Here is a 26,821-nt window from a genome sequence, read left to right as displayed (position 1 = left end):
GGGGCTGGGGCTGGTGTGGCCCCCGCTTGAGATGCTCCTGGTGGTAGACTGAGTCTGGGGACTCTGGGCTAGGACGAGCCCTGAGTCCTGAGTCCACGCTGCCCACGCGAACTGCCTGCTGTCTCCCATGCCCAGAGGGGAGGCTCCTAGGAAAAGGCGCTCTGGCCCTTCTGCACCGGAGGCCTGGCTGCCTAGGGCAGCCCCCCTGGCCGGGATCGGAGACCTTCTCCGGGCTAGGCTGGCGCATCATTTGGAGACTGGCTCCTACAGATCAAGGAGGCGCCCGCTTTTCTGGTGCCGGGCTGGGCTGTTGCCTGCCAGCTGGTGACAAACAAGTCTGGCCTCCGCCTGGCTGCCGGCCTGCAGCTCCTCCTCCTACCTGCGGCTGCCAGAGCCCCAACTCCCGCTGCCCGGGTGCTGGGCTGCTGGAGTCACCTGGGCAGTGGGTGAGGGCATGTCCCTGGCCTGGCCTGGGTCCCCTCCACCCCCATGAAGGGTCCCTGCAGAGCCTCACTGCCACCTTGGTGAGAGGAGGAGGTGGAGGAACAGCCCCGCAATGCAGGCTGACCTTCGCTGTCCTTAGGGCACATCCAAGCTTCCTGGGAACCACCCTGGGAGAGGCGGGTCTGTGTCTGCTGCACCAGGCTCCGTGCTCCTGAGCTGGACCAGCGGCAGAGGGTCACGGGTCCTCTCTTCACTCACTTGGCCGAGTCCTGCCAGCTGGCTCCTCCCGGTGCTCATCTTGGGGTCGGTCACTGCCTCCCAGGGCCAGTCCAGCAACTCCAGGCCCAACCCCAACCCAGGCCTTTCATCTCTCCTCTCTAAACATCCATTAGTCTGGATAAGACTGCCTTTCACCCAACATGAATTTCTCCTCATTAAGGCTCTTTTGGGGTCTGGGAGAGAAACAATTTCTCTGGCTTTGAAAGAGGCCAGATGGGAGGCGTGGGGAGGGAAGGGGTAGAGGAGAGGAGAGAGAGAAGCAGAAGGAAATGAGCCTCTGGGTATGAGGTCCCAGGGCCAGTGCAGGCCTTCCCCCCAACATGCCGCCCCCCCCCTCAGCTGCTGCCAGTCCAGGCAGTGGGCATAGAGGTGGAGGCCAATCGGCAGGCCAGCCTCCTTGAGACCCCTCCCAGCTCCATCCCTGCCCCCTCCCTGCCCCCTCCCAGCCTCCTCTCAGCCCCCTCCCTGCCCCTTCCCAGCCCCCTCCCTGCCCCTCTCAGCCCCCTCCCTGCCCCCTCCCAGCCTCCTTGCAGCCCCCTCTCTGCCTCTCCCTGGCATTGCCATCACCGGTCACCTGTCACCTGCCCTCATAGCCCTAGTAGAGTGTCTCTCTGGTGACATTGCTGGAGAAGGTGTGGTTGCTGGACACACTGTTGGTCTTCCTGGAGAAGGTGGGCCTCTTGCTCCTGTGCCCCCACAGGGGACAGAGGCAGGCCAGGGTGGCCAGGAAGGTCTGGCGGAAGTTGGCGGAGACGAGGTTGTACAGAACGGGGTTGGCGGCAGAGCTGACGTAGAAGAGGGTGTTGGTCAGCATGTAGAAGTAGTGGTAGAAGTCGTAGAGGAACCTGGCGTGGGAGGGCCGCTCAGACCGTGTGCATGACCCACAGCCGCCAGCAGACATGGTGGCTTGGGACAATAATTTAAAAACAACTTATAATTTTTTGATGTGAGGACATTTCATAATAAATTCCAGGTTCTTGCTTCTCCTGAGAAGTTGAAGTTCTGACTGCAGTCCTGCCGGCAAGTGTCAGCAGCAGGGTGTGGCTGCTCCGCTTTGCCCCGCCCCCACATCGCCCTGAAGTGGCCCGCCCGCCTGCCCCTGTGCAGGACCCCAGGCCCCAGGGCTGTAGGGCTCAGTGGTGCTGACTTCAGCCAAGCAGCTGGGCAGGGGCCCATCAGGTCTTCTGGGTAGCTGTGCCCCTCACCCTTGACTTGTTTGCCTCCACTCACAGGGACCTCACCCCCTCACAGACGCTCACTTCACCACCAGGCACCCCTGAGTTTCAGAAACCCTTTACTTGGCGCCCCCCCCCCCCCCGCAGCTTCTCATCCATCCTGGGTTCCCTTCACTTGGAAGCACTGCTGCGCAGAAAGGAGTTCCGGGCCTGGGCTGCATCCCAGAGAGGCCCGCTGAAGTGTCACCGCGTGGGGGTGGCCGCGCTCAGTCCCTGGTGTCCTCTTCCATCCCCCAGCTGCCTTCCCTCCCCCACACCTGGGAGCCAGCCTTTCCCGAGGCTCTGCAGACCCCTCTAACCTGTCTCAGCTCGCACTCTCCTAAGACCTGCTCTCCTTTCCTGCGTCCCTTTTCCTTGGCCAAGTCCGTTGCCAGCATCTGTCCCTCCCCCGGTCTGGTCACAGCTGCATCTGAGGGCCCTGACCATATCCCCGCCCTGAGCTGCTCCTCTCAGCGCCCCCCATGCCCTCCTGTTTGGGGAGCACACGCCCCGCCCCAGCCTCTGGTACTCACGGGGTCCACTGCTCGTCGGAAATGTAGCAGAACATGAGGCGCCGCACGTGGTAGGGCAGCCAGCAGACCACGAAGGCGATGACCACGGCTCCTGAGACAGAGAGACACCGGCCTCAGGGAGTGAGGGAGACCAGAAGGACGTGGTTTGTGGACCAGAAGGCTTAGCGCTGTGGAGACCTCCATACACCCAAGGTGACGCACAGGTTCAATGTTATCCCATCAAAATCCCAGCAGCACTTCTCGTAGAAATAGAAAAAGTCACCCTAAAATTGCTATGGAATCTCAAAGGATCCTGAGTAGCCAAAACAACTTAAGAGAGAACAAAGCTGGACTCAACTTCCTGGTTTCAAAACTTACCGAAAAGCTACAGGAAGCAAACAAAGTGGTCCTGGCAGAGACAGACAGAGCGAAGGGATAGAACAGAGAGCCCAGAAGCAAACGCTCACGCTCATGCTCAAGCGACTTGTGAGCAGGTGTGGAGACCATCCAAGGGCAAAGGACAGTCTTTGCAACACAAGGTGCGGGAAAAGCGGGCATCCACACGCAGAAGGATGGAGTTAGACCCTTCCCTCACACAAACCACACAAAATACGCAAAACACAGACATGAACTCCAAATGGGCCAAGGACCTAAATGTTCTGCTGAGAGTATAAAGCTCTCAGAAGAAAACACAGACAAAAGCTGTGCCACATTGTGCCTGGCAGCGACTTCTTGGATATGTCACTAAAGACACAGGCAAGAAAGGAAAAACAGATAATTTATACGTCAAAGTAAACACTGTATCCAGGACACAGGGAAAGGCAACACAGAATGGAAGAGCATGTTTGCAAATTATGCATCTCTGATCAGGGTTAATATAGAGAACTTCTAAAACTCAACAATAAAACAACAAAAATCCACTTCAAAGATAGCCCTGGTTGGGTTGGAGTGGGTCCCATGCACTGAAGGGTGCAATTCCCGGTCAGGGCACTTACCCAAGGTGTATGCTTTATCCTCGGTCAGCATATGGGAGGCAACCAGCCCATGTTTCTCTCTCACATCTCTCTCTCTCCCACTCCCTCTTCCTAAAATCAATAAAAAACATATCATCGGGTGAGGAATTAAAATATATAGGTTGTCCCCCAAAAAGTATATGTACACTTTGAATAATTATAAAGGCAGTGAGGCTCGGTGCATGACATTCGTGCATTGGGGGGTGGGGGGAGTCCCTTGGCCCGGCCTGTGCCCTTTTGCAATCTGGGAGCCCTTGGGGACATCCTTAGTGCTGCTGCGGAGGTGGGCCGCTGTGCTTGCCAGCAGTCAACCGAGCTTCTGGCTGAGTGGCACTCCCCCTGTGGGAGTGCACTGACCACGGGGCAGGAGCGGGGGGTGGGGGTGGGGGGGCAGCTCCTGCATTGAGTATCTGCCCCCTAGTGGTCAGCGTGCGTCACAGTGACCAGTTGTTCAGCCGTTCGGTTGATTTGCATATTACCCTTTTATTATATAGGATATTTACTGTCATGTACTTCAAACAGAATTTAATAATATGCAAATAATATATGTTTATTCTGCTCTTACTCTTTACTTGGTATCTTAGCAAGCAAAGTAAAGGGCATAATAACCAAAATTTGAGAGATCATAATAAATACACATTAATTTAATAACAAAAGAAATACAATAGATCAAATGTTGATTAGTAATGGGAAGATCCCTTTGTAAAGTATATGCGTGTCTAACTACTATGCTATACACCTGAAACTAATACAAAATAGTAGTAAATGTAAACTGTAAATTGAAAAATATGCAAACAGATAAAAATATTTTATTAGGAGATCAAAATAAAGTATTACTGTGTTTCCCCGAAAATAAGACATCCTCCGAAAATAAGTCCTACTAACAGGTTTCCTTCTGAGTGAAATATAAGGCATCCCCCGAAAATAAGGCCCCCAGGCTCTGTCTCAGAATGAAAATTAATTTACCATAAACTGGTCGCTAGGGCCGCCCTGACTGGCGTCTAGCAACCAGTGACATTATGTGGAGTCCTGACATCACTGCGGTGTGGAGGCGGAGCGGAGGTCAGAGTGAGCGGTGAGCGCGGGGCGGGAGAGAGGAGGAGACTTTCGCAGATGCGTGTAGAAGAACAGGAGGATTAGAGCGGACGGGACGTGGCGAAGGTGGTGAGTGCTGGTCTGTCCCTGGTGACACTACCTGATGCTCGCGGCCGCCTTCATGATGACTGAAGGTTCTCAGTCAGTGGCAGACCCTGCTCCAGCCCAGATCCAGGCCCCAGCAAGCCCAGTGACAGTCCCCAGGCAGGCCCCAGGGGGTAAATGTCTGATAAAGGGGTAGGGTCAGAGGGGACAATCAAAATGACACAGGAGGATCAAAAGGGGTTACTAAAATGGTAATCCCCCCTCTGATTCTCCTGTGCCATTTTGATTCCCCCCTCTGATCCCCCCCTGTGTCATTTTGAGTGATCCCCCTCCCCCCACCTTGATACCCCAATTCCTTTTTTTTTTACCCCTAGAAATGAGCGCAAAAAGAAAAAGCTACTCTGTGGAGTACAAGAAAGGAATCGTGGAAGACTCTTGGGACCAAAATCTTACTGCTTTCTGCAAAGAGAAGATGTTGAGTATCCGATTGGTCTGAAAATGGCGAGCAGAGTATGGTAACCTCATTGAACAAGTGGACAAGGGAAATGCTAAAAAGCGCAAGTGTGGATCAGGTCGGCAACCGTTATTTTCCGAGCTGGAAGACCTGATCTGTGAATGGGTTGTTGACAGGAGAGCAAAGGCTTTGGTTGTGAATAGGGCTCAGATTCAAGAATTTGCCCTTGCAATGGCACCACGGTTTGACATAGCCCCCGAAGACTTCAAAGCATCACAACACTGGCTGGATAATTTCCTTCAGCGAAGTGAACTGTCTTTAAGAAGATCTACAACATTGTTTAGGTTGGAAGATACTCAAGTTATTAAGCGAGCACTTGCATTCAAGTCCTTTATTGATGATGCTGACTTCTCTAAATACAGTCTTTCCAACATGATTGCTATGGATGAAACTGCAGTGTTTATGGGCCAATCATCTCAAACAACAATTGAACAGCAGGGTGCCTCCTTAGAGTACATTCCCTCCACTGCTTATGAAAGTGCACGTGTTTCCTGTATTTTGGCAATTCGTCTGGATGGCACTAAAATCCCACCTTTAATCATTTCTAAGGGCAAGAAGGAAAAGATTGAACGTGTTTTGGGCGTTTTTATTCTTGAAACTGAAAAAGCCTGGGCCACACAAGCAGTTATAAGGAAGTGGGTCGATTTAATGCTGCCGCTTGTTATGCGAGGGAGCCAAAGAGGTCTGCTAGTCTGGGATGCAGCCAGCACTCACCGCACTAAAGACATGAAGACATTTCTTCACGAAAGAAAAATAGATCAGATAATGATTCCCGCAGGAATGACGGCCTATCTCCAGACTCTTGATATTGCAATAAACAAGCCATTCAAAGACAATTTGCGCATGGAAATTAATGACTACATTGAAAATAGAATGGAGAGAAATCAGCGTGGAAACTTTGTGAAACCTAAACTGCAAAAAGTTGTGACTTGGGTGAAGAATTCATGGGAGAAAATCACTGACAGTTGCATTGCAAATGCACTGCGAGCAGGCTACCTTGACAAGAAGTACTCATTTAAAGACAGTGCTATTGCTAAACATGACAGATTTGGTCCACTGATTCTGAAAGAAATGGAGTCACAAGAAAATCACCAGGAAATTCAGGAATTGGATTGTTATGATGATGTTCCAGAAGATGATGACATGATTGTCATTGAATAAATGAGTAAATTCTTGATACTGTAGGATTCACAGTTTGTCTGGTTTGTGTTGACAACTACCATACTACCGTACCGTATACAGGTAATAAATTTCCTTTATTTTCATTTAACAATAAATGTGTACCATATTCTTCTTCATGGAAATATAAGACATCCCCTGAAAATAAGACCTAGTGTGTCTTTGGGGCAAAAATTAATATAAGACACTGTCTTATTTTCGGGGAAACACGGTAGTATCTTAAAAAGTCAAATAATAAAATAAAATATATTTCATTTTCAAAAGTGAGGCACCAGCTGTTAAAGTGCACACACATTTTGGGGGGCCCCCTGTGTATACAGGAATGGGCAACAATGGACTGGCATAGACATTTTACCAAAGAGGCTAGGCCAATGACCAATAAGCACATGGAAAGATGCTCAACATCACTATCCTCAGGGAAACAAAAATCAAAACTACAATGAGATGCCACCTCATGCCCATTAGAATGGCTGCTACCAAAAAAAAAAAAAAAAAAAAAAACCCACAAAAACAACAAATGAACCAGAAAAAAAACACAATTTCTGGCTATCTGTGGAGAAATGGAAAACTCTGTCCACTGCTGGTGAGAATGCACAATGGTGCAGACACTGTGGGAAACAGTATGGCTGTTCTTACAAACATTAAAGATAGAACGACCTCCAACAATTCCACCACTGACACATGCTTCCTAGATGGACCTTGAGGGCCTTATGCTCAGGGACAGAAGCCAGTCACAAAGGACACGTCTATGATTCCACTCTCAGCACCAGCCAGCTTTCTCGCTAGGCCCCGCCACCTCAGGGCCTTTGCACAGCTGTGCCCTCAGTCTGCAGCTCTGTTGCCAAGATCAGTTTCTGGGCAGCCAATCAATGAGTCTCTCTCCTCATTGATGTTTCTCTTTCTCTCCCTCTCCCTTCCTCTCTGAACTCAATAAAAAAAAAAAGATCAACTCCTGGTCCTGCTGATCTCAGCTGGGCGTTTCTTCCTCAGCCCCTCCTGGCTGCCAGGTCATGGTTTATTTTCTTCTTCGTGTTCATCCCTGTCTGAACATGTGTGATGTGTGTGTTTGCTTCCTCTGGCGCAGCCTGTGCTCCCACTGGAATGTAGGGGTGACCCTGTCACTGCTGCCTTGGCTCTGGGGCAAGTGGTCTGAGACTTGTTGATGGGTGCATGAACAAGTGGAAGAGTGAGTGAATGGGTGAGTGCGTGAATGGGTGAGTGCATGAGTGGTTGATGCATGAATGGGTGAGTGCGTGAGTGGTTGATGCGTGAATGGGTGAGTGTGTGGTAGATGGTGGATGAATGAATGAGTGCAATGAAGAGCAGCACCGACCTGGTGCAGCCCAGCACTCTGAGCCTTGGCTCCACCCCACAGGTCTTTAAACATTGCCTTGTTTGGGGGTGTAGCACTCACTGCTTTGCTGGTCCCTGGCCATCCCTCTCCCCCAGAAGGCCCAGTGGTTACGTACGTAAAACCCGGACTCCGTGACGCAGAGCCTGGACCCGGCCGGGCTCGACAGACATGCTAAACGAGCTGTGCTTGTCCCCAACCGTGCACACGTGGCCCTGCTCGGCTGCCTGGTGGACCATGACTGTCAGTTTGTTGGCGATGATGGTGTTGAGGATGGAGATGGCCACCATGGGGAACACGAAAGACATGAAGGTATTGATCTGCGGAGAAAGGAGACAGCCGTCAGACCTGCTGGCTTGGGGGTGCTTGGTCTACTGGGGTGACTGGCAGACACAGGACCCCATCCCCAGCCTGGAGTCTCTGCCTGCTCCCAGCCCGTAGCCCACAGGAGGTTTGCAGCCTCTCCGGCCCTCTGCTCAGGGGGCTGGGCCTGGGCCCAGAAGACAAACTGATTCCCTGTGAGTCACCACAGCCGGGTATAATTTAAACAGAGAAAATGTATCCAACACAGATTTTAAACGTCAAAACATTTAAAATACGGCACCTCGCTGAGTGCAGGCAGCATAAATAGCTACTTCTGGGGGCCTGCCTGGGGGAGGAGGCCATGGCCCTGCAGCCCCACCTGACCAGACTGGGTTCCCGATTGGAGATGAAACTCAGGCCAATGCTGGCTTCCAGGGGGTGAGCGATGCCTGTCCTCGGCTTCTCCAGCCCTCCAGCCTGGAGACTAGACAGCTGCATCAGGGAGGTGCTGGCGCTGGGGGTCTGCCTTCTCTTGCCAAGGCTCACAGCACGAATGAGGGCTCAGGCTGTGCCCCTTTTCTGCACTCTACCCCCCACTTCTGGGAACAGGGGAACAGCCCAGCCCCCGCCCCTGCAACAAGCAAAGAGGAAGGCATCTGATCAGTCCTGAGCAATGTGACTATAGGAGGGAAAAGAGGCTGACGAGGGCCCCTGGACAGAGATGGGGGGACATGGACAGGCTGTGCTTGGTCTATGCATTTGTCCAAATAAAACATGAGAGTGCCTTGGGAATAGACAGGCTAATTCTAAAATTCAAATGGAAAAATAACATCATCTAAGGATAGCCAGGAAAGTTCCGGAAAGGTAGAGTGGTGGGTCAGCGCGAGACAGGGAGGCCCCAGCGGTACTGCGATGGGAGCATGCTGAAAGGAGACTTCCATAAGGACAGTGCGGCATGGGGAGTGGGCAGACAGAAGAGAGGCCAGAACGTTTGTCGAATGGGATAGAGATGGTACCTGAGCAGGCGGAGAAGGGGTGTTTATCTGCAAAGCCAGGAGGCTGCACCCTCTGCCCCTTCCCAGGACCCCCCTGTGCTTCCTGAGAACTACCGACCCCCTCTCCAGACCTGGCCAATCAGCACATTTGAAAGACCTGGGTAGGCCCTCATTGGAGAAATGCAGGCCACCTGCCATCCCACACCACATTCATCCAATGAGGGCCAGCCACAGGCCTTTTGTTCAGGGCTTGCTGAGTGAGAACGTGCTTTTGTGGCTATTAGCACCGGTTTCCCAACTTGTGGGAAGGACCCGCCTAAGAATGATGCCCGCACAGGAGACAGGAGAGCGCCATGATAAGGTTTCAGCTCCTTGACTCAGCTATGCCTGCAGCCCTCACTCCTGAGTAAAATAAATATTCCTTTCCCCCCCGCTTAAGACAACCCAAATTAGTTCCTGAAACTTGCACCCTAACTCACACAAAACAACAAACAAACAAACAAACAAAACTCGGATGGAGCAAAGATTAACAAATGGAAATAAAAGCCACAAGACTGCTTGAGGAGATCATGGCGCTTGGCTTCTCACACATATGCTGCCCTGCTGGAATTTTAAAAACAGCGACTCAGGTACTGCTGTAAAATTGTGCTATAAAATTTGTGATGGGACATAAATTGTTTCAGCCAAGGGAAAAATTCCTGTCTTGCTCTCCAAATGTTTCTATGACCACGTTCCTGCCCTTCTCTGCCTCCTGCATTGGTAGTTTTGCGAGGGAGACAGAAGGAAATAAATGGCCAAACCATCAGAAGAGAGTGTGTGTCCAGGGGCAGCTGGATGGGCAGCCGGTGTGCTTGGGCGGGAGGGCTGGCCCTGGGCCTGGGCCTGGGCCTGTCTGCAGACAGGAGCAGCAGGCCTGGTGGGTGAGGGGCCACCTCAGGTGCAGAGGGTCAGCCAGGGGGTCTCGCTGAGGTGGTCACCGCCTGTTCCACCCTCCGGAAGACCCCGTGCTGGGTTGTACAGGCCGTCCCTCTCTCATTAGTCCCAGTGTGTTTAGGTAAAGGGGCAGCCCCGGACTCAGCCACTTTGCGGCTCCACCAGCAGTCCGCGGTGTGGTGCGTGGGAAGGTGCTAAGTACCGCTTAAGATTTTGCAAACCCCAGCGGCCTAGTGACACTGTGTCTGAAAATTGCTTCCAGGGCGGCCGGCAGGGGCCCCAGCAGGTGACCAACCCAGCCAGGCCTGGCTCACAGGGGCGGCCTTCTAACCTCTGGGGCAGACTCCAGATGGAATAGAATGCGCCTACCCCCAGTCCTGAAACAAAGCGAGTGCCAGGGTTCCCAGGGCAGGAACAATGAGGCGAGTCACTCCACAGCTTCTGTGTCACGGTCACGCCACGCAGTCTTGCTTGAAAGGCGACTTCAGTGCTCACTACTTGAGCTGGCTGGTAAGTTCCGATGCACCCACCCCAGGGGTGCTCCGTCAACACCGAGAGTGAGCCTGCCAGGGTGACTGAGACTACAGTTCAGGAAAAAGAGCTGGGACAGAGCAGCTAGCGTGTTCCTAACGTAAGGGGACAGCCCTACACCCAGGACGGCTTCCGAGAGAAACCAATGGTGCCGGCCCATGCAGGCTGGCTCCGGGAGAGGACGGGGCGGTTCCCGCGGTCATCTTGAATTCAGAGCACCCAATGGAGCGATGGGAATGCCTCTGCTGGGGAGGTGCCCTGGGACGGGGCCTGGGTCCTTGCCCCTCGGGTACGTGACTACCACACTCATCACCTGGCCACCCTGGGACAGGGAGTGCTGGAGGGGGAAGGGACTGGACCTCGGGGGCCTGACTTCATTTCAGAAGGACCCGGGAGCCGAGAGAGCAGGAAGGGTCTGTCCAGGTGACGGCCCAGAGTGTCCCAGGGCCAACACTGTCCAGGGTGACTATGCCCTTGGCTGTTCCTCATCTAACGAGCACCTAGATGCTTAGATGCTGCCGGGACCCCAAATTGAAAGGCCTGCTGCCCACTAGCACACACATGGTCCGCAGTACAAGCATCTGGAAAAGAAGACAGCAACGCTGAGTGGCACACCCTGAGGAGTCCAGCGTGTGGCTGGGGGCGGGGAGCCCTCGCACTTCCCCAGAACTGCTAGCATTTCTGAGCCGAAGGTGGAGGACCAGGGGATAGGACGGGGATGGGACCAGGAGGCACTGAGTCATCTTATTGCCTGAGAAGCCACCATGGAAGGGGACCGTGGATTATGTGCAGCTTAGGGCTTAGCTGCTTCCGGCCACAAGTCTCAGCCAAGCACAGCTCAGCTGACCCACCATTAGATAGCTTGAATACACAGATTTTGGCTCAATATAATAAAGGACATTTAGTGCCTCTAATCCCCACTTCCCAGTTGGTACACAGCCTTTAGCTGTTAACAAGGCTCAGAACTCGGTATGTACCCCCATTGAACACACATGTCCAATCCATGGGGTAGAAGCTGCTGGCACCCTCACTTTATAGAAGGAAAAATGCAGCAGAGCTCTGAGCTGGCCGGCTGACCGCGGGGAGCTCTCATGCGCGGTCTAGGCAGACCTTGGCGCAGCGCGGAGGAGCGGAGCGTGAGAGCAGGAGCACCAGCCAGAGGAGAGTGAGGGCCGTCCTCATCAGGGAAGCTTCGCTGGATGCGTGCTTCCCAGAGAGGACACTTTTTGGGGGGCAACTGCAAACTTCTGAGAATAACTTGTAGTTCTTGGTGATCTCTCAGGGCTGAGCCTCTGTCCTTCTCTCTCCTCTTCCATTGGCCACGCTCTGCTCTGCCCAGGTCCCGGCTCCTCTCTGGTTTGGAGTTTCTGGGAGAGGCTGGACCAGAGCCATTGCTGACTCAGAGAGGAGAGAATGCTGGAGTCCCAGGAGCCCTGGTCAGCACCATGGACAGTGACCCATAAACCTGATGGGGCTGCCCAGGGTTCCAGGGAGTGGGGACGGGGATGGGCAGAGACCAAGCCAGCCAGGGGCAGAGGCCACCAAGGACCCCCACCTTGTCCTCAGACCCTTCCTGTCCTCTCATGGGGGGCAGGGGGCAGCCCCAAACTCTGTAGGACCTCTATCTCCAGGCCCTATGCAAGGGAGTCTCCCCGACCCCTCAGGGCCAGAGCCACAGAGGCAGCACACAGTCTGAGAGCAAATGCGGTAGAACAGAAGCCGCTTTGGAGCCGCATCCTGCCTGCTCCTGGGTGGGCTGCGGCCCTGGCACCAGCCCAGCAGCTGGTCTCCCAGCATACCTGCCCTCCACCTGTGCCCAGGGAGGTGTCCTTCTGGAGGGTAGGACAGGGCCCTCCCCTTGGCCTGGCCTATGTCCACTCGGAGGCAGCAGCTGGGGGGAGGGCTGGCTTTTCGGTCATGCCAGCACCTCTCGGAACGGCATGGAAGCCATCCACACAGAGTGCCAACCACGGAGGTTGAGGGCCTGTCTGCCGTGTTTTCAAATGTCTGCTGGCTGAAAAGCCACGAGGATGTTCAGACCAGTGGGATGTCTGCCAGTAGCAACAAAGGGGGCTTTAAAAATCCTTGGAGGGACAGTGTCAGAGCGTGCGCAGGCAGGTGGACAGCATTGGGGCAAGAAGGAGCCTTAGTGGTCACCTAACCACGCCGGTCCCAGCCCTGTCCCCACTGCACCTCACACTGTGACAGCGACCCTTTGTTAGCACTGGCTGCTGCTTACCCCGCATGCAAACATAAGCCGACACAACCGGGTCTGCTAAGCACTTTGTTTGCACTTTGCTCAGGTGTTGGGCACTGATCAAGTCTGAGGGATTACGTTGCCAGCTCCCACGTGCGGAGTGTTCTGGGGGCTTCACATGTGCCCCGGCAGCAGCCGCACCCCAGAGAGCGTGCTCCGCACCAGCCGGGAGGGTGGGGACTGGTCCTGACTGAGCCGCGCTGGGAGTGGCTTTCCTGGAAGTTGTTCAAAACCCCTCGGCCGCAGGTCAGGGAGGTCCCGCAAGTCCGGGACACGCTTTGCCACAGGCCAGAGCCCGCAGTGCTGACTGTGCACAGAAAGGTCCCACCTGCAGCCGGGGCCTGGCTGGGCCTGGGGACCTGCCCCCTCTGTGCAGCTGGCCCGCCGCCTATCTGCTGTGTGCCTGTCATGGCCACAGCTGAGGCTCCAGCCCCACAATTTCGGTGTTTTCCTGCCATGTAATTGTGTGGGCTGTTCCCTCCCGATTTTGAATTGCCGGCCACTGGCAGCATCGGGCCCTGGGCTCTGTGGGTGCCTGGCTCTGTGGGCACCTGGCTCTGTGCCAGCTTCTGGCTCTTTTTGGTAGAATTAGCCACTCCCTGCTCTAGGTGAATCACATTACGGTGGACCCAGAACCCGGGCCGATGGAGGAGGGCTAGGAGCAGGGCCACTTGTATCCTATGAGGCCCCTAAGGGAAAGGGACTCACCCCAACTCAGCCAGCATTTGGCTGTTTCTTCCCAAATTGACCAGCCGCTGGGCTTGGAGGGACCTTGTGCTCTGGACTTAACCCCCAGGATGTGACACTTTTTGTGTTGTTGTTAATCCTCACCTGAGGGTATTTTTCCATTGATTTTTTTTTAAGAGAGAGTGGAAGGAAAAGAGAGAGAGAGGGAAACATTGATGTGAGAGACACATCAATCAATTGCCTCCTGCACCTGCCCTGACCGGGGCTGGGGATCGAACCTGCAACCCAGGTACATGCTCTTGGCCGGGAATTAACCCACGACCCTTCAGTTCAAGGGCCAATGCTCTTACCATTGAGCCAAACTGATCAGGGCTGGACGTGACCCTGTGTTCCTTCAGCCAGGCCCCTCCTGGGGCTTCCACCAGGAATGGCTGTGATTAGGAGCAGGTCGGCCTCAGAAATGATGTCGGGAACCTGTGCCACCATCCCCACTCAGCCCACTGTGCCACCAGCCTGGCTGTGGTTCTGTCCCAGACAAAACCAATGGGTTAGGTAAGAGGGACAGACAAGTGTAGCCAGAGGCCCGGGCGGTGCCAGTGTTGTCCCACAGCGTGTCCAGAGCATGGCAGCCATGTCGATTACAGGCTGTTCTTCCTCCATCCCGGTGTCTCTTGCGATGGGCTTCCACGAGACATAGGCCCAGTGGACATGAGACTGCTGCTCTCAGGCACGTATGTATGGGACGGCTCGCGGCGGGGGAAGGGCCTAGATTGCTGTGTTTCCAGACTTGGAGTGAGGAGCAAGGCGGCCAGTGTTTGGGTCTCATCAAGCGACCAGAGCATGGCCTCTTCTTAGGCAGGGCTGTTTCCACCTGGAGCCCTTGCCACAGGCCTCGGGCGGCCAGCCCCGGCTGGCGGGGGGGGGGGGGGGGGGGGGGGGGGGAGGGGCTGTCCCGGAGGCAGGCCTCGGCCTGTCACAGGCCACTCCGTCTGCACCACTCCTCCACCCACGAAAGGAATTTAATCTCCCTCCTAATAATGGTTTGTCACAAAGACATAATTGGTTCATTTGTTGGACTCAGAGCTGCAAGCCTGTACGCTGGGGTTTTTGTTGGCGGGAGTGCAATCTGGCTGAAGCAGCCGCAGCCTTTGAGGAAAGCAAATGCGGCATTCATTCCCTCCCTGCCCGCTGCCCGCCCCTTCCGCTGAGCAAATCATGGCAATTTGCAGAACTGTGAATGGGGCCGGCCAGGGAGCCAGGACCCTGTGGGGTCAGGCTGATCGCTCTGGCACAGATAGGCAGGCTCCCCTGAGCGCCTGGCATTGCCCCTCTGCCCCCAGTGGGCCATCTGTCACCTGAGCAGCCAGAAGAGGGTGATGCGGGTCCACTTTTTCCTTTAGCTTGGACTGTACATGTTTGTTCTCCCAGTTGCTGCCCCAACTCCACCTCCAGTTGGCTGCAGAGCCTGGCACCCACTGTCACTCAAATACTATGTGAATGAACGAATGAGTGACCGGCTGTTCTAGCAAAGTACCACAGCAGAACTCTATTCCCACAGCTCTGGCGGGGCAGCGCCCCATCAGGGTGCTGGCGGGGACAGGTTCTGGTGAGGCCGCCTTCCCGTGTCCTCGTGGGGCTGGAGGGGGCCAGGGGCTCTCTGGCCTTTTCATGGGGACTCCACCCCCATGACCTCATCACCTGCCGAAGGCCCCACCTCCTCCCACCACCAAACGGGAATGGATTTCAGCACATGCATTGGGGGACACAAACATTCATTCCACAGCAGCTGGCAAAGGGAGAGGTGTGCTGTCCCAGCATGGGCACCCTAACCTGGGAAGCCTGGGCAGGCTCTGGGACATCGCCCAAAGCCCATAGACCCTGTGTGTCCACGGCGACCGCCCATGCACACAGCACACCAGCACAGATGCACGGAACTCTTCTGGGAGCTACACTGCAAAAGCAGAAGCAGTGCACCCGGGGCCCTGAGAGTCAGAGCGGGGCGGAGCAATCTCAGACCGTGGTCGAAGGGCCCTGCGATGGCGCCGTCATCACTCTCATCACAGCAGTGACCCTGCCCCTGCCCCATGGCTGCTCCCAGCCCAGAACCTTCTTCCTTATCAGCTGAGACCCAAGTCATGAGTGTCCCTCAGAGGGTGGTGTCCCCCTCCCTCCCCCATCCCGAGGCGAGACCACCATGCCATACCATCCCAGCTGCCCACCGGCATCCTCAGGTAGGACGGCCTGGAGCTCGTCCATAGCAGCGGAGCTTTCTAGAACTCTCGTCCCGGAATGGATCCTGGACTGACTCCCCTGGGCGCTGCCCGCACTCTCAGCCCACTGTTTCAGGAGAACCAGCCAGTTCCTGCCCCGTGGGGGTTAGTGTTTGACCCCCCCAGAGCTGTGATGCTGGAGGATGACCGTGCGGAGGAGCCGTGGCCGCGCCAGGGCCATGGAGGCGTTGCCTGCTGCGACTGGTGACTGAGACTTCCTTCCTCTGATGCATCTTCCCCCAAACACGGTTTCACACTGTTCATGACTTTACATCATTGGAATCGGAAGGTCCCGTCCTGCCATGAACATTCATGGCCTTGAGACCATGCAGGCTCATTCTGTGCTCCCAGAACAGTCTGCCTGGCCATGCCTCTCTGCCGTGATGTGACAATGCCATGGGGGGAGGGGGGATCTCACTGGAGAACGTTGTGGAACTTCAAAGCTGCCAGCTGCTAGAGGCCCCTTTCACCCAGATGTCAGCAATGTACTCGGGCCTGGGCCACCCGCCGTGACCCCAACAGGAGGAGAGAAAGCTGGGAGGGCAGGAGAGAAGCCGAATCCGGAACAAAAGAGTGGAAGTGGGAGGGGACTTGTCTTAAGCCCCTCAGAGTGGCTGTGTGGGCTCCGCCGGGCCCTCAGCCCATGCTGGCCTCAGGGGCTCCTGCAGACAGTCTCGCCTGGGTTGAGGGCACAGGCTCACCATGGCTGTTTGCATGGATTCCCATGATGCAGGACAATTTGCTGTAAAAGCTTTCCGACCTGAGCCAATGACCCAGAGCCCAGGACTCCGGGCCACGGCTCTCCCTCCACCACCTCGGACACACGTTCTTGCGGAATCCACGTCCCGCTGCTCTATCTGTGCTGCCGATACAGCTGCTCCATCACCAGCTGGGGCCAGAGCCATTGCCCCGCAGCTGTCCCAGGGACCCCTCAGACCGCCCCTGCGGAGCCCCAGCCTGGCCCGCGAGCACAGGAGTTGGCTGCAGACCCACCTGCTGGAAGGGCCCGTCCCAGGGAAGGGAGTGCAGCCCAGGCAGTGGTGGCCTGTTTGTTTTCGGTGGCAGAGGCAAGCTGTTCGCGCTCAACACTGGGGCCCACCTGTTCCCCGGAAACTCCTGCTGGGCCTCCCTGCGATCCGTCCAGCCCAGGCCTGGCCCCAGCCCTTGCGGCCGCCCTTGCACAGAGATTTGGGTTGTGCCATGTGGCTGGGGAGGAACTGAGGCTGCTGCAGAGTCCACCACATGTAGTGACAAGTGTGGGCTGTGGGCGCAGGTGCGGCCCTGCCTGATCTGGCTGAGCTGATTGCACAGAGAACCTTCGGTCCTGGGACCCAGGAGCACAGGTGAGGCTGAGTCCACTCTCTCCGTGCTCTGGCCAGCACCCAGCACCCTGCAGCCTCGGTGCAGTGGCCTCCTCAGGACGCAAAGGGGTGGATGCAGAGGGAACGGCTCCCAAGCAACGCGACGAGACGTGAAGGAGGAAATTTGCTTGCTGGCGGAGACGCATGGTCGCGGGCATCCTGCAGCCCCGCAACCTCATGCAGTAAAGTGTGGCGGGTGCTTTCAAGTGCCCTGCTGTGTGTGGACAACGGCACTGCTTGGCCCAAATCAGCACAGTGACGGAGAAGACCTTCATGCTCGTGAAGCTCTGCCCTGTGTTGAAAAACCTGCCCTGTGCCCTGGCCGTGCGGCTCAGGGTTAGAGTGTTGGCCTGCAAACCAAAGGAGCTCGGGTTTGATTCCTGGTCAAAGGCGCATACCTGGGTTATAGGTTCATTCCTGAGCCCCAGTCAGGGTGTGTGCAGGAGGCAGTCAATTGATGCATCTCTCTCACATCCATGTTTCTCTCTTTCTCTCTCTTTCCCCACCCTTCCTCTCTTCTTCCCACTCTCTCTAAAAGCAACAGAAAAATGTCCTCAGGTGAGGATAAAAAAAGAAAGAAAGAAAGAAAGAAAGAAAGAAAGAAAGAAAGAAAGAAAGAAAGAAAGGCCTGCTCTGCAAGGGAGTGTTGGGTCTCCTGGGACTGAGTGTAGGCAGAGGGGACACTGGCCTCATCTTACAGGCAGGACACAGATGCAGAGTGAGGGGTCCATGGGGCCTGTCTTCTGCCCCTAGGGCCAGGCACCCCCCTGATTTTTGTCATAAAGAGCCCATCCTCCTGGGCTTCATTCTCCAATCTCCAGGGCAGGAGAAATGGAAGTGACTTTAAGTTATTGGCAATGAGCGTGGAAGTTGCCTGACAGCCGTGGCCAGCTCCCGGAAGCCGGAGCCTCCCAGATCACCGGATCCCTGGCATGTCAGTGCTTGGGTTTTAATTGTGGCTCCTGCAGGGTGATCCCAGCTCTCAATCTTGGGGAGAGTCGACCCAGGGGTGCCCCACCACTTTTTGAATTAGTTTAAAAGGTCAGGGAAGGATTCCATTCAAGCTCAGCAAGGGGCACCCAGAAAGTGCTGAAATCTGCTCTAAACACTTTAAATGTCACCCATAGAGGTGCCCCCTCAGCAGGGGGAGGGGGCCGGGCTTGAGTCCCTGTGCTGCTGACCACTGACCCCGTGGAACATGGCAGGTTCCCAGGCCACTAGCACGTCTGCTCAAGAGACCTATGGAGCTTTCAGGACAAAAGGTGTTTAGGGTTAGAGACACGAGGACCTGCCCTGGGGTTAAATGGAAGCTTCCCGTGTGTTTCCTTTATTAGACGCGCATCCTTTAAACAAGCTGTCAGGAAAAGGAATTGCAGGAAGTGGAGCCTTGTCTCAGTGCCCAGCAAACATCTGCATCTAGTCTGCAGGCCAGTTGGATGGGCCAGGACCTCAGAGGCACCTCCTGGTCCAAAAAAGCCCTTTTGGTCGGGGCACCATCCCAACCCCACATCCCACTCGGTGGCCCAGTGTTATCCCCAACCTTCTGGGCCTCTGAGAGAGCAAAGGGTCTGGGAGACCTGCACCCTCCAGGCCCTGTGCCCTCATCTGCCCCTCGTCCTCTAAGTCCGGTGAGCCTGGAGGTGGAGCAGATGTCCACCAGGGCAGCTCAAGTCCCGAGAAGACAGGCCACCTCCGCAAAATGGGTCTCAGGGCTGGCAGAATCTGGGACCTGGGCATTGTGCCAGCCTGTGGAGACAGGGGCCTTTTGGTGGCCTCTCTCCTGCTTCCTGCAAAGCCATGTGGGCATGGGACCACCAAGACTCAGTGCTCACGGCTTCCACTGCCCTGCCCCCGCCCTTGGCGCTGGGGCCTGTGCTCCTGGCCTGCTGTCCCGGGAAGGTGGGCAGCCCACCTGAGGCCACCAGAGCAAGTTCACCGGAAGGCCGGGTGCTTTTCTGTGGGCTGGCCCTGCCTCCTCCAGGCCCATTGCCAGAGGGAAATAAATGGGCAACATCACAGGGCTCCCCACGCGGAGGACAGCCCAGGGGCAGTTTCCAGGCTGTGAGTTCGAGAGGGTCCTCACCCCCAATTGGTGCCCCCCACTTGAAGGTCCCTGGAGCAGCCGGTGGCGATGGCGATGGGAACGGCAGGTGAGCCCGACCCGGGTCCTGGGAGAGGCTCAGTACAGAGGCGACTGCTTCTCCCTCATCCCAGGAAATAAATCCTGACCCTCGACAGCTGCTTCCTGCCACGCACATCCTGTTGGGCGCAGAGCCCAGGCTGACTGACTTACGACCGAGTGAGTCTTTTTTTTTTTTAATACATTTTATTGATTTTTTTACAGAGGAAGGGAGAGGGATAGAAACATCGATGAGCTGCCTCCTGCACACCCCCTACCGGGGATGTGCCCGCAACCAAGGTACATGCCCTTGACCGGAATCGAACCTGGGACCCTCCAGTCCGCAGGCCGACGCTCTATCCACTGAGCCAAACCAGCCAGGGCCCGAGTGAGTCTTTGATTTTCGTTCCAGATCAGCATGTCCTGGATAGCCCGACGCACGGGTCTCCCAAGTGGCACAACCTGATGAACTGCCACTGTCCCTGACCCTCAGGAGCCAGCGGCTGCGTCCTGCCCACAGCTGGGGAGTTACCCCCAGGCACAGCACTCCTGCCTGGCCGCTCAGTGCAGTAACTCCCACACTGCCCAGGGCTCTCTGAGCGCTCTGGAGGTTGGAAGTGGTGTGGATCTTTTGGTTGTTATTGTTAATCCTCCCCTGAGTATATTTTTCCATTGATTTTTTTAGAGAGAGTGGAAGAGAGAGAGAAAGACACTGATATGAGAGAGATATCCATTGGTTGCCTCCTGCAGGAGCCCTGACCAGGGCCGGGGATCAAACCTGCAACCCAGGTATGTGCCTTGACCAGAATCAAACCTGGGACCCTTTGATGCATGGGCCAATGTTCTAACCGCTGAGCACACCAGCCAGCGCAGAGGTGGCGTGTTTTTTTTAATGAAAGAACCATTCTGGATTACAAGGGCATGAAACTCTCTGAAGAATGCTGTATTCATTGACTATGTCAAGGGGGAGTGGAATTTATAACACATTCACCTTTCAACAGAGACACTGAACTAAAAATGTTTCAGCATAAATAATGTGGCTCTTTTCCTCAGTCTAAGATTTACCCAAACACAGTGTCTATCTTCAGCTTTGTTTCTTGGATGACTATGTTTCTTGTCATGTATCCTTTTGCAAAATTGTTGGGGTTTTCTTTTTTTGTTAATCCTAGATTGAGGATTTTTTCACATTGCTTTTTCAGAGAGTGGAAGGGAGCAAGGGAAGGGAGAGAGAGATGCATGTGACAGACACACCGATTGGCTGCCTTCTGCACGGGACCCTGGGGCCATGCCCCGAACCTTTGACCGGAAATTGAACCCGAGTCCCTTGGGTGTGTGCTGATAATCTAACCACTGAGCCATGGCAGCCAGGCGCAACATTGTTTTAATAATTCCTCTGAACCAGCTTTTTATCATAAACGACCTCAGATGTGTTTAAAGTGGGCAGTGTTTAGAGTCCACGGGAGACGACGGCACGTGGAGTCCTGGACTGTGTCTCCTGCACAAACAGCTCTACGATTGTGCAGAATGTCAGGCGACTGTTTCGACATTGGGCAAGCCACTGTGCAAGGCTGTGGTCCCCAGTCACCTGTTCCTTTTCTTGGGGACATTTCCCTGATCGTGACGTTAGGAGCTGGGGTCTTGGCAGAGCCTGGCTGTTCCCGCTGAGGAGGCAGAGATGTGAGATTGGGTGGCCAAGTGGCTTGAACCTGCAGAGTGAGACACGGGAGGGCAGACTTGCAGGACGGGGTGTGGAGCAGCCTGTGGGCTGGCAGGGCTGTGTGCACAGACAAATCTGTGACAGGCTAGGGGAGGGCAGCTGGCATCTGGCAGAGCTCGGGGGAGAGGTCTCATTAACATCCCGCTATCCCCCTGGGAAGCCTGCAAGGCTCACCTTAGGAGGGAGGACCGCGTCCTCGGGGAGGGTCCAGGCTACAACTGCTCTCAGCAGCCAATTCTAACCAACAAAATCCCAGGGAGACGAAGTCTGGACTAATGAGGCGTAAAAGCGAGTCTGCCCAAATTCGAGAGGCCAGCAACTGAGCAGCCAGCTGAAGCAAGAATGTCCACTCCTCAGAGAAAAATAGCAGAGCCCAGCATCTCTGCCATGCGTCACACACACTGTCCAGGATGAATAAGATGCCGGGATATGCAAAGAAATAGGACAATGGGACCCACAAGGGAAAAAGCAGTCAGTTTAGAGACCTGCATGTAGAGAGCGAGGCATGGGCAGCGTCAGGCGTGAACAGGAACACTAGGATGAGTGTGGATGGCTGAGAGCAGCTGTTACAAGAACAACCACAAAGAAAGGGTGTATGACCTGCATGCTGAAAACTACCAATGGAATAAACGAAAGGGGCCCCGAATGAACTGCGCGAGTACTGAACTCGTGCGCCCCAAGCCCCCATCAGATGCCGCGTCGCCGCACGCACGTAGGGCTAGAGATGCACGTCGGCCTAGCGATGCGCGCAATTGGAGTCGCTGCAGGCTCTCCAAACGTATTGGCTGGACAGCTGATTCTAAAGCTTAATGTAGGAAGCAAGGGACCCTGGGTAGCAAAGATGGTTAGGGAAGAAGAAGGACGTGGAGGACTCACTCTACCTCAAGCGTGCCTCGTGTTTGACGTGCCGGCACTGGGAAGACTGTAGAGCCGCGTCATCACGGCAGCAGCGGCGGGGGCAGCGCTGCGGGGGCAGTGCAGAGCACAGGTGGGAGGAGCAGGGAACTCTGGAACAGGGTCGGGGATTTTGATTAAAGTGCCAAACACTTCACTGGAGAGAAGCCTCTCTTCATGGGGCCCTGGCCACTCAGGTGCCTGTGTGCAAAGAAGACTCGGGCCTCCCACGCTGGTGAAAACCAGCTCAGAATGGACCATAAACCTAAACATGACACAAAACTATGAAGATTTCTAGGAGACAGCCGAGGACATCTCTGTGACCTTGGCACCGAGGCCACTGTATGTCCCAGCAGTTTGACTCATAAGTATCTCCTCAGGGTAAATGAAAACGTGCATTCACACAAGGTCCGGCACACGCATGTTTATAGCTCAACCCTCCAACCGGGAATGAGGGGCGTGAACCGGTGGATGGGTGGGGTGCCCTCGGAACACTGCCCAGGGAGGAGGTCGCTGGCCGCAGCCAAGAAACACTGACAGGTGATTGGTGGCCTCACTGCAACCAGTTTTCCTCCACTTTGTGGAGAGAGGTCTTGCTCGGCTGCCTCTGCCTCCATGGAACCACGTAGGACGCGAATGGCCTGGTGCTCGGGCAGCCGAGCAGGTGGTCCTGATCTCCTGGGACACTCCACTCCCCTAAGGAGGGGGCACCCCGCCCAGGGCTGGCCACCCAGCGAGGGGCCCCTCTGTTGGCACTGAACCTGAAAGAGATTTTCTGCAGCAGCAGTGGGGAGGCGGGGCCTCGGTCCTGGAAAACGGCAGCCATGAGGCCACGATAGGACCACCCCCCCGCTGCTGCTCACGCAGGGCTCCGGGCTCCCGCCTGGCGATGCTGGACTGGAAAGTGCCGGCCACGTGGGATCTGAGGGGGACGCTCATACCCCAGGCTTCCGCCAGTCTCAGCTCATGGCCCTCCTGGCCGCTACTGCACAGTGGACATTCACTGTGCCACCTGACGTGGGCCTTGCCACCGGAAGCCAGAGACGCGGAACCTGCGACAGCAGGACCTGAAACACGCCCAGGTCAGAGCGGGGTCGGCCGGAATGGTGGGGACCAGCCTGACTTAATCCACGCTCAGGGTCACGTGCGGATGGCCGCCGCCTCCAAGACGCCTGTGTGGACAGCAGGGGCCGCCCTGCTCCTGGAAGGGACTTCCTCACGGGACGAGCATGTGACCGCTCACTCACACAGGGTCCTCCACTGCCTAAGCTGTGCCTGTGCTGGCCTGGGGCCGCCCTGTCCTCCCCATCAGCTCTGCTCGGCCTGTTGCCACCCCGGCCTGGGCCTGTTGCCACCTCGGCCTGGGCCACACTCGGGAAATGTCTCCTCTACTCACCACTTCAAAGCTAATCAGATATCTTTGTCACAACCCATTTCTAACCATGACCTGTTTACAGTGCCCAGAAGGGACCCTCAGAGGCGGTGCTGGGAGAAGGAAGGGACCCATGATTGGCCAACACCTCCGAACACGGTGGATGAGAGGAGACATGCAGATGCAGGCACCCAGCTGCTCCCTGGCCAGATGTCACTTTAAAAACAGCAGAAGTTTGCTCAGACTGTCAAGTGCCAGAAGCCTGAGCAGGACTGTTACCCGGGAAAGCGCCTGGGGGGGGGGGGCGATGGCCGCACAGGAGAGAGGAAGGCGTCAGGCCAAGGCCATGCCCTGCAAGGAAGCTCGTTCAAGTACAGGGAGCAGAAAGCTGGGGGTGCAGAGGCCCCTGGGAGCTGTCGGCTGCAGGTGGATGAGCGTCTCAGCATGCTAAGTGCCCAGCAGCAGAGGCCTTTGAAGAGAGGCGCTGGGAAGCACACGAGTCTTTGGCAAATTCGGGGGCAGAAGCAAGGCCAGGCCATCGTGGACATTCGGCAGACCATGGCCCAGTGGCCGAGGGAACAGGACATCCCACGGGCCCGTGCCACAGCTGCCGCACAAAGACGCAGAATGGCCCTTCGGGAGGTGGGGCGAAGCGCATCAGGTGTCTGTTCTGTGAGGCCAGCTGAGCGGCCACCAAGCCGGAGGAGGATGCTTTATGGGGCTGTGCTCCCTCTGCTCTTGTTCTGACGATGATCAACTCAGGCAGCTCCTGGCTGAGCCCTGCAGGTCTGCTTGAAGGCATCTCCTGGGTGGGCAGCAAGTTGCTGACCTAAGCCTGCCACATCACACCTTTGAAGGCAGGTGGCATGGCTGCTGCCCCCCTCAATGCCAAGGCAGGCTGGGAGAAGCCCCTGGGCACAGCCGGTCAAAGACAGGAGCTCGGGAAGAAAATGGAACCTCAGAGAAGGGAAAGGTGATTCCCACTGTGACCCGTGCCCACGGCGCCGGCTGCCTCTAGCACAGGGAGGGCATGGAGGGCAGCCCTGCTGTGACTCTTCCCCACTAGGCGTGGCTATGTGGGGACGGGGCCTCTCCACATGGGGCACCGGGAGTCACAAGTCCTCAGCAGAGGTGAGGGGGACCCATGAGGTCACAGTCCAGGGATTGAGGTGTAGAGAGATGACAGCACCTGCCCCCATTGTTGCCCGAGTCCCACTTCAGGTGCATCAGCACCATCTGGTTGGCAGGTATGGCTTGTGTGTAAAATAATGCCCGACAGGGACAGTGCTGCTCTGGCCCCTCCTCCCACTCTGCCCGGCCCCTCCATCCCTTGGCCTCCCTGTCTCACCCTGCACTGCCATGGCTACCCATGACCTAGAGCCACTATGCCATTCAAAGTGGCACTTCTGCCCAGACTCCTCTGTAGATGCCTTCTCCTGGAAGTCCTGCCTGACAAGTCTTTTGTCTGGGGGCTGGATCCCCCACCCGGCCAGGTCCCTCCTCCAAGCGATTGCCTGGGTGGGGTCCCAGCTGGGCTCCCATGGCGCTGTGCTCAGACCCGGGGAGAGCAGAGGGCTGCTCGCTGCAGGGTGCTTGCCTTACACAGCCCCCACCTGCCACCACACCCAGACTCCGGGTCTGCCTAGCAAAGACAACATGGTCTCCACCATACCCATGAGGGTGCCTCCGAGCCTTTCCGTGGCAGAGCCCCCAGCACCCCACAGCTCTCTTGAGCCTCTGCCTGCTGAGGTCAGGGCTCTGGTGGGGAAACTAAGGCTAGACCAATCAGCTGGCCTCCCAAGAGGCACGGGCAGCCTGGGCATCTGCTGCAGAGGAGACAGACCCGCCTCCTTCTGGGACCAGTGGTCTCTGAGAACCCCATGCAGGGGACCCTGGGAGCCGGCCCAGCGCACAGGGAATCTGGAGGCCGCCAAGGCCCACCCTTGGCCCCCAGGGAGGTCAGGCTCTGAGTCCCCGCCCCTTTGATAGAAGGAGAGGATGAGATAAAGGGCTGAGGCCTGGCAACCCTGGAGTCAAAGGTGACAAGAAGGGGGGCCAGGCTGCTCCCCTACCTCTCCCCAGCTTCCCGGGAGCAACATTTCTCAGAAATGTTTCTCCAACTCCCTGCATCCAGAGGGAACTCCTTTAGGGGCGAAGGAAAGAGACCACGGGCTTTCCCATCCTCTCTGGGAACAGGCTGCTCACCTGGATGACGACTTTGATGGTGGCGGCACTGACGACAGGTGTGCACACCAGGCTGCCGGGGTGCTGGCTGTCGGCGCCACGGCTCTGCTCACCCATGGTGAAGAGCATGGGCACAGCCAGCAGGCCGGCGGCGACCCAGATGGCACTGATGAACTTCTTGGTGCGGCTCCGAGACATGAGGGTCTTGGCCTTGAAGGGGTGGCAGATGGCCAGGTAGCGCTCCAGGCTCAGGCTGGCCACATTGAGGGCTGTGGCGTAGGTGCAGGCGTCTCGCAGGAAGTAGTAGCCCCTGCAGACAGCATCCCCGAAGGCCCAGGGGTGGTGCACCCAGATGAAGTTGTACAGCTCCACGGGCATGGCCAGCAGCAGGATGAGCAGGTCAGAGAGCGCCAGGCTGCCCAGGTGGTAGTGCACAGTGCTCTGCAGGCTCTGCAGTGACTTCTTTCGCGCCAGCGTGAACACCGTCACCGCGTTGCCCACCGTGCCCACGGCGAAGAGCGCCAGGTACACGGCGGTCACCAGCACCTTGGAGTAGATGTCCGTGTCCACGTCCAGGTCGCTGCTGGGTGGCACTTGCTCCTGCTCTGAGGCATTGTCCCAGCCAGGGCCCGAGGGCGAGGGCGGCAGCGGGAAGGGCCGGGCGCCCAGGGAGCTAAAGCTGGTCGCTGAGCTATTGAGGCGCATGGTGAGCGTGCTGGGCCCGGTACCGCGCTAGTCAGGGTCCCGGGCTCAGTCCAGCGCCCCGGGGGGTGGGTGTGTCTCAGGTGGTTGGGGTGGGCCAAGCCCAAGGGGAGGGCGCGAGAGAGCAAGGGGACGCTTTCTAGCTGGGAAGCGACTGACCCGGACCCGCCCCCTGGAGCGCTAGCGGCTTGCGCTCACCTGGGGATCTGCGTTCCGCTCCTGCTCAGACTCCCAGCTCCGGGCTGCTGGTTCCCTCCGTGCTCCGCCCCTCCCTCCCGCTTGGGCTGCGGGCTAGCCTGTGCGGGAGCGAGCTCACTCAGGCTGCCTCAGCACCTCGCTGGAGCTCGGAGTACGCCCACCCCGCACACTTCCCGCCCCGCCCCGGGCCCTCCAGGCTCCGCGCCTCCAGGAGCTGGCGGCAGAGGGGCGCGCCCAGCCTGGGGGGTTGGGTGGGGCGAAAAAGGGGGAGGCGGCCCCAGCCGCTGATCCCGCCCCGCTGGGGGTGAAGAGCTGGGGTCCCCAACACGCTCCCAGGGGCATTGGGTGTGGGCGGTAGGGATGCTGTTTCCAGGGACCCTCCCCAGGCCACAGGCCTTCCTTCCTCTTGCCTTCCCTGCTTTCACCCTGGGAGGGAGGGGCTGCCTCCTCCCACCTCCTCATTCCACCCACCTTCTCATTCCCTCAGGGAAGGGGCCACCGGGCTTCCTGCTGGGGGCGGCAGCCAGAAGTTGGTTGCCCTGGGGCTCCAGCACAGCTAGGAGGGTGGAGAGGGAGGCAGGATGCAGGAGCAAAGCAACACGCCTCCCATGCAAACGGGTTCCTGTCCCTGTGCCCTGGGGGCTGCTGGGGG

The 26,821-nt window shown here is 56.8% G+C and overlaps 1 protein-coding gene across 1 annotated transcript; it reads right to left on the bottom strand.

Moving 5' to 3' along the window:
• Positions 1-1,318: 1,318 nt before the first annotated feature.
• On the bottom strand, positions 1,319-25,974 carry NTSR1 (neurotensin receptor 1; the record flags this gene model as incomplete). Its single annotated transcript, XM_080687015.1, has 4 exons — positions 1,319-1,568; positions 2,471-2,561; positions 7,765-7,966; positions 25,291-25,974. 4 exons carry the CDS (start codon positions 25,972-25,974, stop codon positions 1,319-1,321), a joined length of 1,227 nt encoding a protein of 408 aa, XP_080543141.1.
• Positions 25,975-26,821: the final 847 nt, after the last annotated feature.

Source organism: Plecotus auritus (assembly GCF_963455305.1).
Source record: "Plecotus auritus genome assembly, chromosome: 8".
NCBI lineage: Eukaryota > Metazoa > Chordata > Mammalia > Chiroptera > Vespertilionidae > Plecotus > Plecotus auritus.
Note: the sequence above shows the minus strand (reverse complement) of the source record. Positions and strands in the feature narration are given on the sequence as shown.